The sequence below is a fragment of the Ascaphus truei genome, chromosome 5 (assembly GCF_040206685.1).
Source record: "Ascaphus truei isolate aAscTru1 chromosome 5, aAscTru1.hap1, whole genome shotgun sequence".
Lineage (NCBI taxonomy): Eukaryota > Metazoa > Chordata > Amphibia > Anura > Ascaphidae > Ascaphus > Ascaphus truei.
Window position 1 is genome coordinate 55785404 of NC_134487.1, and position 18717 is coordinate 55804120.

An 18717-nucleotide genomic window follows, 5' to 3' on the forward strand; every position below is an offset into this window, starting at 1 on the left:
GCTTTAATGAATATAACCGTTATCTGGCTGTAGTATATTTATCGCAAAATTGTTAGCGTGTATCAAAAGTATAAGGAGCATGGCAATTGGATATCAATACAAAAAGCATGCTAGCTCTCTGTGTTTAGAACATCAGTCTCCATGTAAAATGTATAGAGAGACAAAATTAAGTCCAAAAACCACATACAGCTAAACCCCGTTATAGCACGGTCCTCGGGGGCCACTCGATCCGACCGTGCTAGAACCGGGGTTGCGCTAATTTTTAAAAAATGGCCGCCGCGCGCCTGATCGGGAGGGAGGGAGTGAGGAGGGAGGGAAGGAAGAGGTGGCCGGAAGCCCTACACATCCCCTAGCAACGGCGAGTCCAGCCGCAACCTGCTCCTTACCTCCCACCACCGGCATCCATTTCCTCCCCCCCCCCCCATGCCCCCACACCTACCGGCCCTCTGTGGCATAGCCCACGCGGCCCTCCGAGTCCCAGCCTGCTCCTCACTCACCCCCCCTCCTCCCGACACCCCCCCCTCCTCCTGACACCCCTCCCTCCTCCTGATGCCAGCTCCGCTCCGATCTCAGCAGCCGACACCAAAGGTAGGGAGGGGGAGTGGGAGGTGTGGTGCTGTGTGTTGTGAGTGCTGTGTGCTGTGAGTGCTGTGTAGTGTGCAGTGTGCTGTGACAGTGTGTGCTGTGAGCAGTGTGTGCTATGATCAGTGTGCGCAGTGAGTGCGCGCGCAGTGAGCGTGCGCGCAGTGAAAGCGTGCACGCAGTGAGTGTGTGTGCAGTGTGCAAAAAAAAATTTTTTTTAAACGGGAGCCATGTGAAAACCGCGTTATAACGGGTCGCGCTATAACGGGGATCATCTGTAGTAACATTTTGTTTTAACTGTTGATTAGAAACTATTTTTAAATCAGAATATCCACTTACGTTTGTATGTATGTATCAAAGGTTACTGGACAGGATGAGTTCCTCATTCAGATCTTTTGGTGAGACTGACCAGTGTCGGATTTTAAAACATGCCGCCGTAGGCACTTACCTGATCCAGTGCCGCACCATCGCGTTGCCATGGCAATGTAACATCACATTGCCGGGCGCGTGAACGGCACTTGCCAGCCGCGCGCACTGCTGGCAAGCACCGATTGCGCATGGCGCCTAAAAATTGGGCCTAATGGGAAATCCGCCACTGACTATGCCCAAGGTGAAGATCTACTTAGCTTCTCTTGTTAGGAGTAGACAGGCTCGGTCCCCTCCACACGTTGGTCGTTTCTCCTGATCAATAAGCCTATGTCTTCATGTGGAAAGCTGATCTACTTTTGTCCAAGAAATGTTTTGCAACAGGTTTATTAGATTCCCTGCGTTCCAGTGCTCTCCTGATGTTGGATCTATTTTCGTTTTGTACGTTCCCAAAATGTGCGATCCATCTTTTCAACATAATGCAGACTGCGGGGACACATTATTAGGTAGATGATAGATTCTGATGTGCAGGTTGGAAAAGCTTGTACTTTATACCTCCTGCCCAAATCCACGGTACACACTTTGTATTTAGCTACTGTATACTGAGTCCATTGCATATTGGAAAGATGAGTATTCCAATAGGAATACATGCATGTAGTTCTACATGCCGAATTAGAAACTACTACCCCAATCTTGATTTTAACTTTGAAAAGCTTATTCTTAGGAAGCTGAAGTTGGTGAGGAACCTGTCCAAGTTTACAGCCCAGTTCTTTATTTAATGCATGCATGGATGATTTACATACTGTAATCCATGCAAATAGGTTATATATTTGACTGGGTGCTTCTTTTTCCATGTAATCCTGATTTGGCTTCCTTCAACTATTCCAAAAGGAAGCTAAAAATATCAATTGGAACAATTCAAGGGCTTCGTATTAGTAATTAATAACTTTATATAGCACTTTTCTCCCAATGGGGCTCAAAGTCCTCCACAGTTACAGTACAAAAAGGGAAAAAGAAACCATTTATGGTTATAAAAGAGACCAAACAGTAGTAATAGTAGCTTTGTTAAGCTCATAGACTTGCCCTGAACCCATCAAGATATGAGGCATGTTAGCACACTGTTGACCAAAGAGGTCCAAGAGCAGACTTTGTCTGACCCCACGGCATGTGGGAGAGTATTTGAGAATATATGTGTTTGGGTTGAATGACTCACACCATTTTTATTATTATTATTATGATTTTTTTTAATTCAACACAGCTCCTGTATGCCTCTACTACATCTGTTTCACTAGCCAACAGCTGACCAAGTTGGGGAGAACGCTAATTTTTATTGTATGAGATCCAGGTCCTAAAGAATCTCTAAATGGCTCTGGTATAATGCAGGCTATTTATTTCTTCCGTAGTGTTGTTCCCCGAGACTGTGATATTACAATCCCCACAAGTCATCACTACAGGGAGTGACAAGCCGGGTCCGAAAGACAATCAAGAACAACCGCTCAACCAGCAGGAAAAGCAGGTGAATTAAACACAGGCTCTTTTTATAAAGGCGCCTCGGGGACTTGGAGTCTAATACGTTGTTAATGAGGGGCGTTGTTTGGAACTATCGAATAGATTGCACAATATGTTTGTGAAACATGGGGCATGCTGTAGATGTCTGTAGCCAGGATGAAAAGGAATCCTAAATTAACATGGTAAGAAACTTGATGATTGAATGAGGGGAGGGGGAGCATTAGAAGGGATACTTTTATATGAAAAATTAGATCGGAAATCCCACTGTAGAACAAGAGACGGCCTGAATTCTCCCCCCTTTTAAGTATTTTTTTCTTTTTCTTTTTTCAGATGTGTTCAGGCCTAACTTTTATTACAGGCCGCTTTGCAGTTGCAGTAGTTTCCTTGTTCGGTGCTCATTTCAATGTGTAACAATGGTTTTGACACAATTGTCTTGTACAATTTTAGTGCTGCTTCAAAACAATGATGAACATGCTCTGAATCGTGTGTGTGTGTGTGTGTGTGTGTGTGTGTGTGTGTGTGTGTGTGTGTGTGTGTGTGTGTGTGTGTGTGTGTGTGTGTGTGTGTGTGTGTGTGTGTGTGTGTTCGTAAAAGAAAAGGATTCCCCGGCGCATGGTTCCACTTTAACTCCGGGACACATGAAATTATAAAAGAAATAAAACACAATCAGAAGTATTTAAAATCCAATATAAACGTTGGTTAAACTTGATAGGAAATACACTTACATAAATTAGTGTTTCTTCAATAGGGATAGGGGAGACTTCCTGGTGATACCTCAAAATTGGAGAAAAAACAAATATAGTGTAACACCATTTTATTAACAAATACTTAAAAAAGAGATTTGAAAACTCACAAACAGCCAGCAGTTTAAGGCATTGAGTAGGATGCATCCAGAATCCACAAGCCGTCCTCCAGAGTCCCTGGTTGTCAGTGTGGTTCCTGCTCCAGTAGTCAGAGTAGTTCTCTTCAAGGATGTGCCAGCAGTGGGTGATCTCCTGGTGCTTGTGCACAGACCAGGTCTCTCCCTCGGCTGTTCTCCTTGCCGCAGCTTCGGCGTTCCCCCTTCGCGCATGCGCGTCAGTTGCAGTGCTGCCTCCAAGCTGGATGAAGCTGCAACTTCTCAATAAGGTGGCCTGTGATGCCCAAAATTTGTCAAATGCGTTTCGCCCGTGGCTTCCTCAGTGACAATGATCCACATGGGGTAACAACAGTCTTTATATGCTCCAAACTACTAATTGCGCAATTAAAATCCACATAAAACTATTTCAATTGTATCGGTCCAATTTTTGGGCATCACGGGCCACCGTATTGAGAAGTTGCAGCTTCATCCAGCTTGGAGGCAGCACTGCGACTGACGCGCATGCGCAAAGGGGGAACGCGGAAGCTGCGGCAAGGAGAACAGCCGAGGGAGAGACCTGGTCTGTGCACAAGCACCAGGAGATCACCCACTGCTGGCACATCCTTGCAAAGATCTACTCTGACTGCTGGAGCAGGATCCACACTGACAACCAGGGACTCTGGAGGACGGCTTGTGGATTCTGGATGCATCCTTCTCAATGCCTTAAACTGCTGGCTGTTTGTGAGTTTTCAATCTCTTTTTTAAGTATTTGTTAATAAAATGGTGTTACACTATATTTGTTTTTTCTCCAATTTTGAGGTATCACCAGGAAGTCTCCCCTATCCCTATTGAAGAAACACTAATTTATGTAAGTGTATTTCCTATCAAGTTTAACCAACGTTTATATTGGATTTTAAATACTTCTGATTTTGTGGTTTTTTTTTCCTTTATAATTTCATGTGTCCCGGAGTTAAAGTGGAACCACGCGCCGGGGAATCCTTTTCTTTTACGACTGTTAATTATAGAGGTTCGTGAATCACCTCTAAAACTCTGGCAGCAGGACTCCATCTTTTATGTGGGACTGAACTATACCTTTCATCTTAAATACGGTTGGCGCAACTATTCTTTTTTTTTTTTTCTTTTATGTGTGTGTGCATTGTTTTACCTCGGACTTATTTATAGCTACAATCATATATATTCAAATGACTCCTCTCGCCATTCAAATACACTTTCCAGTCTCCCTCCGTGTAATGGAATTTTTGGGTAAACTTAATGCAGGTATTTTCAGCTTGATATTGTTCACTGATCAAAAGCTATAAGCCTCCAAACAGATGGGTTTAAACAAACAGCCTTTGCCTCCTAAGACTTGTAACTGTGGATGCAGTAACAACCATGCTTCTATAATGTTCCCCGTCTGTTGCGACACCACAGGGCTCTATTAAGCACCACTTTTTCGTGTTCCAATTTATACACTATTCTTCGCTTGTTTTTTCTGCTTCAATGCTCCCTAATTTCTGCAAATGTTAGGAATACATTGACACACTTCAGTGGTATGTAATTATGGAGAACAATTGCACTCTGCTCTTACAGTACATTGCTTGCCGAACAAAACGGCAGACCTGTGCAATTATCTCAGTTTTACTATACAATCTGGTGATTTCAATGCAGAGTTGTCAAGTTGAATGAGTTCATCTATTATATCATTCGGAGTTCTGCTGCAATTCTTCCCTTTCGGCTTTTGGTACAGTACGTAAAGTGTATTTCAAAGCACAAACGTTGCAGAGCTCAGTGCAGGGGTTGCCAACTCCTGTCCCCAAGGGCCATCAACAGGTCAGGTTTTCAGCATATCCCTGCTTCTGCGCAGGTGGCTTGACTGAGCCACCTGTGCTGAAGCACTGGTATGTGGAAACCGGACCTGTTGGTAGCTCTTGAGGACAGGAGTGTGCTACCCTTTGCTTAGTGGCTGATATAGTACTGAGGCGTCCTCATTCAGAGAGCAGCAGAAAGAATGTAAAAGAATCACAATTAATTGCCTATTTGTTTAAATTGCCACTTTTTGCATGAGATGAGTGACCATTTGTTAGAAATAAAGTGGTCTTACTATATTTTGCCCTCCCCTTCCCAACTATTTCAAACAAACACCAGTCTACTGTATTAACAAACAAATGTTTATTAGGAATTGATGCGGTTTCATGTCGCAGTGAATTAAGTATAGACACGTTTTTAATCCGCAGTCCTGCTTTTAAATCCGAAAATGTATACATTTTTTTAACTGCTAAAATTAAATCTATGTAAAACAAAATTACAGAACAAAGATGGCTTTTTATAAAAGAGGTTGATCTATGAATCCATAAATACTGCAAATTAAGTGAGTCTCTCTTACAAAAGCCCAGAATGTGGTTCACTGTGTTTTTAATATTACTTGGGCTGATGAAGAAAAGCTGAACTTTTTGGGCTGGGGGCGGGGGGGATAATCTACTTTAAACATTAAACTAGTTTAAATTCCTGCCTTTTTGTGTTTCTCTTTCTAATTTCACACTCCCTTGTAGCCGGGAGTTCGGTATCATGCTTGTCCCTCCTGTGCAAGTTCCTTGGTAATTGGTAACCTCGCCTCCTATTTTTGGAACCGCACTGTTCCTAGCTCGGGGAACGCACTGGTTCCCGAGATTATTAACCTTTTTTTTTTATGTTCAACTCAAATCAAAGGTAGCTGCCAGAAAACAGCCATGTTCTGATGACATTATGGCTTTCTTTTGGCCCCTGGCAGTGAGGCTTTGATAGCAGCCATATTAATTTCCAATAATAGGGAATACCCCCTGCGCAGCTCTGATTCTGGAACATTGCAGTCAGAGGTATTGCTGTTTTTAACCTTGTTGTAAGGGACCACCGTGTATGGTCATACTTTATGGTGCGGAGTAGGTTAAAGACCATCTCATTGACTTGAAAGGGCTTCTGTAAATGTAATGCAATTTAGTAAAGCTTCTCGTTTTCAGGGTGAGGAAGTGCAGAAATCACAAACAACCAGTCAAACATTGCGTGAGAGAAATGCAGTGTCCATGAGTGATATGGTGACTGTGGCCACGCAGACGAGCAGACAAGGTTGGTGTGTTCTAGATCTCGAACAAACCTTGAATTTCTTATATTTTTAAGGTTATGTGAAAGTCCTGACAAAAAGTGTGTACCAAGGAAGGTACACCAAAGAATCCCCTTACAGGCGCACCGCAGACATAATAGTATAGACGGTCAGGGGTGGATGTAGTGAGTCAAATAAACTTTATTAATTATGTAAGCGTGTAGTTAAAACAGTATATAGTGCAATACCATATTCTGGAATAAAAAGTAGACTCCTAAAGATCTATTCAAACTCTGCCAAGCGACTCGCTGAGCTCCAGGGCAAATGTCTATGTGGTGCCGTAACTACATAGGGTATCTAATAACCTCCCAGTCACATGGTCCACAAACAGGGTAGGTATATGTACTCAAATGATGATGTTGGTATAAACGAAGGGATCACTTGGAATAATTCCCCTTAGTCTCTAATAGATGTATAAAGTATGTAATGGGGTATGTGATCTTTGTAGGTTCATTGGGCGTCAGAGTCCCTTTGCACATACCTAAATGACCCTGATTGTATATTAAACCCGTCACGTTGTCCACCTTGGATATATAGATGTTAATGTTCCTAAAATAGCCTTATAGAGGAGGCAATGTTATATCAGAAATTCTGTTACCAACATAGGGTGTCTATTATCCTCTCAGTCACATGGTCCGTATACAAGGTAGGTATATTCAGATAGTGAAGTTAGTATACATAATCTGATCACTTCTGATGGTTCCCCTTAGTATAATGGATGGTGGGGTGTGTTATCTATATTAGTTCGTTAGATCTTTGTGTCCCTGTGCAGAGGGTACTTATATTTTTTAGAATGTGTAATTAGGGACTGGTTTTCACGTATTCAAAATGCTGAGAGAGGGGGGGGGGCTGATACTCCAAAAACCGTGTTTAATTCGTTCTCATACAGCCTGTATTTATTGATGCTGCTTATTGACCTTGAGTTTATAATAAACCTGTCCCGTTGTTTTCCTTAGATAAATATAAGTAAGTGCTCCGAGTATGACCTAACAGAGGTGGCCATGCTCTGTCAGTAGTTTTGTTGCCAGCGTTTAGCTCTACAGGCACTCACAGTACATCAAGATAGCACAGTCACGCAGTGTGTAGACTGCGCATGCGTCACGTGTTGCACTGTGTGTGTCCCTGAGATACTCTTGCGGACATACGTTGCGCACGCGCCAAGACTGGGCTCTGCTTTGACCGCTTTCGGCGGCTAGTTTGAAGGTGAGTAGTGGACACATAGAGACACTTAGTGTGTTAGGGTAAGTTTGATGATTCTCTGGCGCAATGGTATTGTCATTACGTAATGTCTAGAAGTCACACATTAAAGTTCCTAGTATGTTCCGGGCCGCGCATGCGTCACTGACAGAGCTGTAGGTGCTCTAGTGATATTTCAGTGAATGCCAAGTGCGCATGTGCCAGGGCAGGGCTACGTATGTGCTATAAAGGTTAACAACAGTGATATTGAAGGTAATCAGAGGCGCGGTTACAGCGATATAGAGTAGGATAAAGTTGTATCCATGTGACAGCAGAGCTGCTTGTGATTCACCCCGGATGAAGTCACAGGAAGTGACGAAACATGCGGCATGTCGGGTCTTTTGCCGACTTATAACTAACTCTGTCAGCTATCTCTAGCAGCTCTCTGAGGGCCTAGCTCTCTAGAATATCACCATTGACTTGTTACACCCAATTAAAGAGGTGTTAGTACTGCCGCAGGGCAGCACTTGCTATCTAGGCAATATGTATCCTCAGCCTACACCACTATGTGAATAAATGCAGCAAGCACCACGAGTCAATATCTACACTGCTTTCCCTTGGCAAAACTGCTCGTATCATTACAGCACATTACGCAACATATGCACAACTAACAGCTGAGTATTTTGCTGAGAGCGGCCGGGACTTTTCCCTGCGCAATATCTCAATCACAAGCAGCTCTGCTGTCACATGGATACAACTTTATCCTACTCTATATCGCTGTAACCGCGCCTCTGATTACCTTCAATATCACTGTTGTTAACCTTTATAGCACATACGTAGCCCTGCCCTGGCACATGCGCACTTGGCATTCACTGAAATATCACTAGAGCACCTACAGCTCTGTCAGTGACGCATGCGCGGCCCGGAACATACTAGGAACTTTAATGTGTGACTTCTAGACATTACGTAATGACAATACCATTGCGCCAGAGAATCATCAAACTTACCCTAACACACTAAGTGTCTCTATGTGTCCACTACTCACCTTCAAACTAGCCGCCGAAAGCGGTCAAAGCAGAGCCCAGTCTTGGCGCGTGCGAAACGTATGTCCGCAAGAGTATCTCAGGGACACACACAGTGCAACACGTGACGCATGCGCAGTCTACACACTGCGTGACTGTGCTATCTTGATGTACTGTGAGTGCCTGTAGAGCTAAACGCTGGCAACAAAACTACTGGCAGAGCATGGCCACCTCTGTTAGGTCATACTCGGAGCACTTACTTATATTTATCTAAGGAAAACAACGGGACAGGTTTATTATAAACTCAAGGTCAATAAGCAGCATCAATAAATACAGGCTGTATGAGAACGAATTAAACACGGTTTTTGGAGTATCAGCCCCCCCCCCTCTCTCAGCATTTTGAATACGTGAAAACCAGTCCCTAATTACACATTCTAAAAAATATAAGTACCCTCTGCACAGGGACACAAAGATCTAACGAACTAATATAGATAACACACCCCACCATCCATTATACTAAGGGGAACCATCAGAAGTGATCAGATTATGTATACTAACTTCACTATCTGAATATACCTACCTTGTATACGGACCATGTGACTGAGAGGATAATAGACACCCTACGTTGGTAACAGAATTTCTGATATAACATTGCCTCCTCTATAAGGCTATTTTAGGAACATTAACATCTATATATCCAAGGTGGACAACGTGACGGGTTTAATATACAATCAGGGTCATTTAGGTATGTGCAAAGGGACTCTGATGCCCAATGAACCTACAAAGATCACATACCCCATTACATACTCTATACATCTATTAGAGACTAAGGGGAATTATTCCAAGTGATCCCCTCGTTTATACCAACATCATCATTTGAGCACATATACCTACCCTGTTTGTGGACCATGTGACTGGGAGGTTATTAGATACCCTATGTAGTTACGGCACCACATAGACATTTGCCCTGGAGCTCAGCGAGTCGCTTGGCAGAGTTTGAATAGACCTTTAGGAGTCTACTTTTTATTCCAGAATATGGTATTGCACTATATACTGTTTTAACTACACGCTTACATAATTAATAAAGTTTATTTGACTCACTACATCCACCCCTGACCGTCTATACTATTATGTCTGCGGTGCGCCTGTAAGGGGATTCTTTGGTGTACCTTCCTTGGTACACACTTTTTGTCCGTTTAGTATATCCCTAGGCAGCACGCAATCACCAACTAGGGGTTAGAGCGAGGTTTCTCTCTATAGTATGTGAAAGTCCTTATATAATTGACTTCACATTTTGTGGGTTGCCCTTCAGTATCTCTTTGGTTTGTGCAAGATTTCCATAGCAAGTGTGAGCATTGACTTTTGCCATTGCACCTTATTCTATGTCATTGTTTATATGCAAAGAGGAGCAGAAGTCCGCTATACGCCAGTTGTACATAATTGTAATGATTTGGCAGTGTTTTTGCTTTGGAGGATTACAAATCGCTATGCTGAATTGTACGATGCGGTTTAGCTCATCCTCAAGATCCTTCTTGGAGAAAAAATATACATTAAATGCCCACTGTTGATAAACAAATTGAGATCCAATCCCACCTGCCTATAGGATTGCCAACTTTGGCAGAACAGTTTTGTTGGACGTCTTAAAGTAGGTGGGCAAGCATAGCGACCTGAATTTAGAGGCCACTGAATAATGAATCCGTGTGGAATGGAGCCCTACACGGGAAAGAATGGGACGGAGGAGACGCAAAGGAAAGGCAGGTCACTTGGTCAGCTGTCGACAGAAGTTGAAAAATGGTGACTGCAGGAACAAATCCCGTGGCTACCACCACTGTACCAGACTCACGCAGATGCCTCCACTGAATTGATGTCATCTGCAATCCTATGACCAGGACCGGCTTAGAAAATTTCCTCCAACGCTCCCGGAGCCCTAAGTGTGGGGCGGTGGCGGGATTCCACCCTGACACTGAAGTGAGGTCCCTCCGGAAATCGGGCCCGGCTTCCGTGATCACCAGCTGGCTGGGCTCCCTATGGCGCTTCTCCCGCTCCACAGGTGCGGTCCCGAGGGAGAGAGCGGGGCTCGGTTCCGTCACACAGATGGCACCGCCACAAAGCCGGCCCTGTGATGTGTCCCTGCTACATAAGTTTACCATGTATTGTACAGTAACCCCCATGAAAAGCCCAAAGGATTTCTCTCTTTTGTAGTTTACAGGGGGTTAGGTGGTATTGGCAATAAGGATCTATCATTATATATTTTTAGGGATCCCCCACTAATGAAAAAAAATTTTGCTCTGCATTCTCGAATTAAGAAAGTTGAAGCCCATTGGAAGTGTGTGGTTATAACCCATATTTATTTATAACGATGTGTGGGTTGTGTTCACGGACAAAGTAATGATATATCTGTAAATCTTTTAAGAAAATGTCATCTCCCCAATGCTATTTGACCAATAGTTTATGTACTTTTTATCTTACTTTTTGTGTGTGTGGGGTTAAATGACCATGAAGTCACAGTGGTTGCATATCACCTGGAGCTTCTGCATGTGTATTAAGAATCTGGATTCTGCAACAGTGTGTAGACAAAATGGGGGTTGCTATATATTTTTCTACATATTGTAGATTCACTCATAATTTGCATTTAATTATATGAATAAATATTGTGCACTTATTGTCAAAATGCATTTTATTACAGTATCAAGTTTTTTTTTAGTTGTATCTGTTTTTCAAAGATAACTACTGTAGGTTGGATTGGATTGAAAGCTCTGGAGAGAAACAAACAAAATGCTCTGCACTTCCCGTTCGAAGAGACCAACAGAAAAGTGTTCAGTAAAGGCGCAGGAACATGTTATGGAAACCAAATGTATCTGTGCCACATTTTATTTATCTGTCTTTTTGTTCAAATGCCAGCAATTATTTCATTCCACCTCATATTACAATAGGTCCCAAAGCCAAATCCGTCCCCTTTTTAAAGGGAAATGTATTGCGCACTCTCTCAGTATGTGGTTCTTGTACTTCTGTTCCACATTCAGTCCTGTGCTGCAGACTTCTCCTTCAGTCCGGGTGTCATGAAAAGTTTCTCTACCGGTTATTGTCGTGAGTTTCGACCACATCATTCACACATGGTCGACCTTCTTCTCCTGAGCCTACTTTGCTTACCTGCATTCATCACATGGCTGAATAGGGATTCCTTTGTTCTCATGCATTATGTTTGTGCGTTTATTTTGTAATGTACTGCTAAGTATTGCATGAGTGATCTGTAATTTGAGCGATTTTGAAAAAAAACGTGAAATACGGGTTTTGTGTTTTTACCGTGTATAGGTAAAGGGGCTCCTGTGAGGGAGAGGGACGAGTTTTTCAATTCCTTGTTGAACGATTCTCAAAAGCTGGCTGTGAAACGGATCCTGAATGGGGAGTGTCGCCCAACACCATACATTCTCTTTGGCCCCCCCGGGACAGGAAAGACCGTTACGATTATTGAAGCCATTTTACAGGTGACGGTTACCGGGGAAGATATGTTATTGAATAGTGGATTGACTAGTCTTTAACACTCCTGCATACATTTAATATCTGAAGCTGCTCACATACAGGTCTCTGTGTAGGTGGCTGATAAAAGTCAGAATGCTGCGGGTATTCCAAAGTTAAATGACATCATTGTTAATGCAGAATAGGCTCCTTTCTGTTTCCATTGTTAATAGTGTAAAGATATGTCAAGAAGATTTGCATTTGAATTGCCTTAAGACAGTTGAAGGCTTAAAGATGAGTCGGGCAAGTTGCACACTGCCTATTACCGCTTTTTTTTTTTTTTTTGCGCATAGGTGGGTAGCAGGAGGTCTTCAGAGCTGAACGGTGTTAATGTCGACTCCGGGGACCGCCTGCTTCCGGAGATCGTTGGCTCCCAGGGTGCCCCTGCAGGGGAAACAAAATGGAGGTTTAAATCTCCTGCGGAACATGGGCCAATAGGAAGCCGTGACAGAAGACTTAAGAACAGGAATTACCAGCAGCACCAACTGCGGGAAGTATCTTAGAAATTAACGCAGTTAAGCTCTGGAGACCCCTGCTTTCCACCTATGCTGAAAGAAAGAGGGGCCATTCCCCTTGGAATGCTCATTTTTAATGTGCGTGTGAAAGATATTTGGGAAAACGCGTACATTCTGATTTTGCATAAGTACCACTATTTAAAATGGGGGTTGTGTTTCTCTTCGATTTTGTACTGTAGTTTTACTCTGCTGCATTCCAACTTTGATTGAATCCCACGTGAAATCCATTGTTGCAAAATCAATCAGAAACATTTCTGCTAACCCCTGCTGCCTATTATTCTTTAGAAGCAATCCAGATGTAGTCAGACAGATTCTCCAGCCAAAAGATGCGTGTTTGTATCTATCTTCTCTACCTCTGTCTCTGTGTGAAAGGATTGGGGCACACACATAACTACTATAGACCAGATTATTGGAGAGGGTGCTGCTTTCAGAGTGCCTATAAAATACTGTACAAAAATAACATAAATCTGGGGGGAGGGGGAAATGATTATTAAGCCAATGTTTCAGCTACATTCTGTACACACAGATGAATCACTGAGCGGTAGAATGAACTAAAAGGATTATTATGCGTTTTTGTGTTCTACAAATTGAAAGGCCCCACACATGAATTTTTTTTTATTTACTTGAGTATTTCTAAACCAAAATATATATTTTCAGCTGTTTTAAAATATTGAAAAATTATTTCCAACTTCTCCTTTTTGTTTTACCCAGTAGAGCACGAGACCTGGTGGGAATAGGCACGGGCACACGAGGGTACAAACAACCAGGCAAATGGCAGTCCGGAGCTGGGAAGCAGCGGCCCCCATATCCTCCTTTTGGGGTGCTCGTTCCATATCTAAACCCGGCTCTTCCATTTGAGTAGCCCTGTTTTAGGGCAATGGGCGAGTGCACAGTGACCGCAGCATTAGCCCATCGACCACCGCGTCCTATAATATTACCATCCTCGCCATGAAGGTTATAATTGTAGAGCTGTAGTGGGAAAAGCCATGTTTGCCTTGGAAGACACTAGGCCTCACCTCCCGCATGTTGTGATCAGCTTCACGATTGGTTGGTTGATGTGTATGAGATGTTTGAGTTATCTGTAATAGTTTTATTAAAACAAGTTTGTTCATAATTAAGCCTGGTAGCCAATTTTGACACACATTTTTGTTTGTTTCTGGTTTTGCTTTCCACATTGCATCGGTAAACTTGTCCTATGGACAATGTGTTTTGGTTTAGCAACTATATAAGATTTTTACAAGAATATTGTTGCTACTGGAATTTTCAGGTAACTTTTTACGTTGAGTCACTAGAGTTTGTTTGCAAAATGTTTTCGAAAAACAAGTACAGTAATCGTGCTCTTCCTACCTGCAGATCTATTATGCTTTAACAGACAGTCGTATTTTGGTCTGTGCACCGTCTAACAGTGCTGCGGATCTGGTTTGTTTACGGCTTCACGAAAGTAAACAGCTGGAACCTGGAAGCATGGTGCGAGTGAATGCTACAAGTCGGCAAGAAGAGGTAAACGTCAAAAACAAACAAATGTGATGTTTTTAAGACATGGTCATATTATGGGAGAAATAAAATGTTGAGAAATTAAAGTTGCCATGCTTTTCTCTACTGTCTCCAACCCATTGAGTGCCTTAGCCCCTCCGGCAGATCACGATCAGTGACCACTCCTTGGAGCAATCACGGATTGTGATGTCATTGAAGAAGAGTCCTCTTCTGGCCACCACCAACACGATCTCACCGTGGAAAACCGCGGAAAGCCCATAATGTAGCTACTGCAACCTAATTTAACCCTTTTGGGTGCATTAGTGTAGCCAACAACTTATTACGGTTTGGCACTCTAGGGGCTATGTTATGGGGCAACCAAAGAGTGGGTTGTTTCTTATGCTAGACTATTTGTATTTGCTTTGCCCTGTCTTTTTGTTCTAAATCTGTTTCATGTTTCTAGACGATCAGTGATATAGTCAGACCATACTGTGGAGGTGGGGAAGACCTTCGCAAGGCCTCTCGCTTCCGTATCATAATTTCCACTTGCAGTAGTGCAGGCATGTTTTACCAAATCGGATTAAGGTAAATAAAACCATCTCTGACCCTGAATTTTCTTGATTTTATGAGAATACTATATTAACCATATGCTTTAAACATACACACTCATTTTAAGTGTACCCCTCCATCCACCCTTTTGAAATTAATTATAATCATATGTACAGTGCTGTAGTAGGGGTGTGTGTGTGTGTGTGCTGCCATTGTCCTGTCAAAAATGCTTAATTGCTGAAGAGATTGCAGTTTATTATTGGTTCAGAGGCCCTTATGCAATAAGATGCGAAGCTTCCCCAGGCTGGAGAAGATATCCGCTCCATTGAAATGAATAGAACTGAAATCTTGATCAGGATGGAAAATTGGCTTCACATCATATTACATAAGTGCCAGAGGAAGGCATCCTGGCCCACCTATTCTACAGATTTAGCCAGCCTTGCCATTCTCGTGGCCGTGCCGATCGTGGCCTGGAAGGATTAACGCAGCCGGAGGTCCCATTGAAAAGAGTAGGCTCCCCCTGCAGCGCCATTACGGAGGCCAGCGCCTCTGCTTTTCTATCCACGGTGCTGGGGACGGTAAGGCTGGCTAAATCTGTACCTATTTTTACCCTCTTATTGTGAAACCAAAAAATATAATGATCTTTAGCTTTCCTCCTTACTTTGGTCTCCTTTGTGTATTCTGAGTATTGACATTTATTTATTGTATTTTCCTTTTTTTCTGCCAAGTCGTTATTCTATGCATCTGTTCCTGAAGAAATCCGCGCCCCTCCCCTTAGCTTCAGCACTTGACCTCTCGTTCAAACAAGTCGATACAAAATAGAAACGGGAATGTATATGTTTCTAGTTATTTACATATCTCTCTGCCTTCAATTTAAACCACTGGCTTCCAAATCAAAATAGAGGAGCGGCTTTTTGGCACTTTGCTATCTCTATAGAGATAAGCAAATACATAAAGAAATACAGACCTGAAACATTCCTATCCTGAGTCCAGATCCACAAGTGGATGCTAAGCTGTAGCACACATTTACTGCCGTTCAAGGAGTTTGTGGATCCAGGCCTAGGTGCTTAACCTTTCCATTGTTTTCACGGTTTGGTAAAGGAGCCGGTATCTCTGTACGCAAAACATTCCTCCAAAATCCCTTTTTATCTTCAGAATAAAGAGAATCCGTTCACTTTAAGGACAAGGCATTTTAAATGGCTCTGAAGCTTAATACTGAAAGACCATATACTGTATTGTTAAAATGGAGTATGAGCAACATTCAGTTTCATTGTGGTGGTAAAATACTAAATAACCAATTTGACCAAAATACCTTTGATTACACAATTGTAAATACTAGAGGTCTGAAGATGTCAAAGCTATTTTCGTCCATTGTCTTTGATGTGAGGCATGGCGGGTTCTCATACTGAGTCAGACCACTTGTGGTCCATAAACTTCTTGGACCTAATCTATTTTCCTTTAAACCAGTTTATTTTTTTGCTTGATTAGTCATTTTAACATGTTTAATTATGGGATTCATTTTAAAAAGTGTATCCTTAATTTCTGTTATAATATTCACTTTGAAAATCTGTGGGGTTTTTACATCATGTGCACATAGTTAGTTTAGTTTAAGACTGAAATACGCCATTTACTTAAGCCTTTGTCCGCCAGTAGTGCGGTACAGGTGCATTTAGTGTCAACATCTGGTTTTAAAATGAAGTTCTTTGCTGCAAGTGTTGAATAGAGTGTATAGGAATCCAAACGGATAAGGCTCCAAAAAACAACTGTGACTAGTGTTTTTAATGATCCGTTTTGAATCTTTGTAGGATTGGACACTTTACTCATGTATTTGTGGATGAGGCAGGACAGGCCAGTGAACCAGAGTGCCTGATACCTCTTGGGTTAATATCAGAAGTAAATGGCCAGGTGCGTGTTCTTACTAAGAATAGTTTTTAACCTGTCTACTGTAGATTGACCCAAGTCAAATATATGTTTATTTGCTTCTTTTTTTTCTTTTTTAGATTATTCTTGCAGGAGATCCAATGCAGCTTGGGCCAGTAATTAAGTCTAGAGTTGCTTTGGCTTATGGACTGAATGTGTCTCTGTTGGAGAGATTAATGGCTAGACCATTATACTTGAGGGATGAAAAAACACATGGTGCATGTGGGAACTACAATCCTTTGTTGGTATGTATAGCGCAAACCAAGAGAAACCTGATTCTTCAGTGCATGACAGTGGAGCTCGGCTGTGAAATGCTGACTTCTCCCTGTAGAAGTCTCTACTATAATGCTCTACATTTGACTCCTTGTGTGCACACAAGATTAGGAGTCTGAAATGGTCACCTGGGTCACAAGTCAAGGGCATCTACAACATAAGACCGCAAGAGTTGTTCCATAAACGGCCATATGGTTCTCATTGTGAATGCATTATGTTTCTCACAAAACAAGGGGATGCATAATGTTTCTGTGAACCTTTCCACCCGTAGCAAGCCAGAGTAGGGGCGTGCTGACCACTGTTCAATCTTATTGTATTTCTCATTTTGCCTATTTATATGTATATCAAAGTAAGTAAAAGCTCTTTATTTATCATTTATTTTCTTTATTACAGAATCATGATCCTAAATGCCATAGTTAAAGAGCAATACTAAACACAAAACGCTTTACTGCAACTCTTGGTTTGCTATATAGTGTAACATTTACACTCCCCCCCCCCCCCCCCCCTCCTGCGTCTCACGGCAATACACACGCAAGGACAGCCTGGCTGTTAAGGCCTCTAAAAAGAGGCCTGGAATTTAAGAGTGACTTCCATCCTCTCAGCAGGTAGGATAGAAGGCTTTTCACGTCAATGTTTTTCTGTCCTTAACAGTTAGACTGTCCTCACGTAGTGGTTGCTTGTGGGGCACAAATATTCTTTAAAAAGACCCAGTACATTACGCGTAGTGGTTGGCCGTTGGGTATTATGGCATTGCTGTCTGAGCGATGTTGCTCTGCAGTTACTCAGGGCAAATTACTTTGTTTGATGGCGCTTCTCCCTTCCCCTGTTTTCTTCGTTGAGTATATCTGGAGTAATCAACTGCCTATGACCAGGAGAATCATATGGTCTCCTGCAGATCTAAAGGATGCTTATTTGCACGTTATTTATTTATACAATGTTTTACCAGGAAGTAATACGTTGAGTTACCTCTCGTTTTCAAGTATGTCCTGGGCATAGAGCTAAGACAAATAATACATGTTACAAATACAGTTACATAAATGAACAGGGTACACATTATATACAAGACATTGCATGCACAGTTAAAGAAAATATATATTATAGGCTTATGTAACCATTACAGACCAGATTAAAATGTGAGACAGCCTTAGTTTTGAAAGAACTTAAACTGGTGCTGGATGTGAGTCTCCGGTAGGTTGTTCCAGTTTGGGGTGCACTTATATGTTTCGCACATCACAGATTTTTAAGATTCGCCATATCAGAAAAGGAAGGGAATCTCCAACACGTCACATTTATGGCCCTACTGTTCTCTCAGCCCTGAGGGTATTAACAAATATAGTAAGTGATGACAGCCTATCTCAGACTATAATACCTACAGTATTTAGACAACTGCATGATAAAGGCAGCAAATGCAACACAGGGTGTCCAGAAAGTGATCAAAACTCTGAACAGGTTCAGATGATTCGGGACAAAAGCAACTACAGCTCAACCCCGTTATAACACGAATCCGCTTATAACGCGATGCAAACATGGCTCCCAATTTTCGTATTTATGAATACTTTACAACACGATTATGATATCTTAAATACTTTATTGTACAATGCATACACTTGTACATTATTTCTAACGCGATCCGCTTATATGTGATTCTTTGTACCCCAAGCACAGCGTTATAAGGGGGTTGAGCTGTAGTTTCATGTCATACTCCAATTTTTAGGGCAAACATTTGATCAAATAAAAAGTATTACTTCCCACACGGTGTCGCTTTGATAACAGAATGCATGAAAATAAAATCTACCAGATCTTCATTCAGAAAATTTATAATGCTGCTTCAATAGAAGCTGTACC

At 42.2% G+C, this 18717-nt stretch overlaps 1 protein-coding gene across 1 annotated transcript in view; it reads left to right on the forward strand.

Annotated features, from left to right (window-relative positions):
- Positions 1–18717, forward strand: part of MOV10L1 (Mov10 like RNA helicase 1) — a 120672-nt gene that overhangs the window by 61398 nt on the left and 40557 nt on the right. Inside the window, exons 14-20 of the mRNA XM_075599833.1 lie at positions 2352–2464; positions 6289–6394; positions 11939–12111; positions 14011–14157; positions 14594–14715; positions 16485–16584; positions 16680–16844. Coding sequence (XP_075455948.1) covers positions 2352–2464; positions 6289–6394; positions 11939–12111; positions 14011–14157; positions 14594–14715; positions 16485–16584; positions 16680–16844 — 926 coding nt within the window. The remainder of the gene's footprint in view (positions 1–2351; positions 2465–6288; positions 6395–11938; positions 12112–14010; positions 14158–14593; positions 14716–16484; positions 16585–16679; positions 16845–18717) is intronic.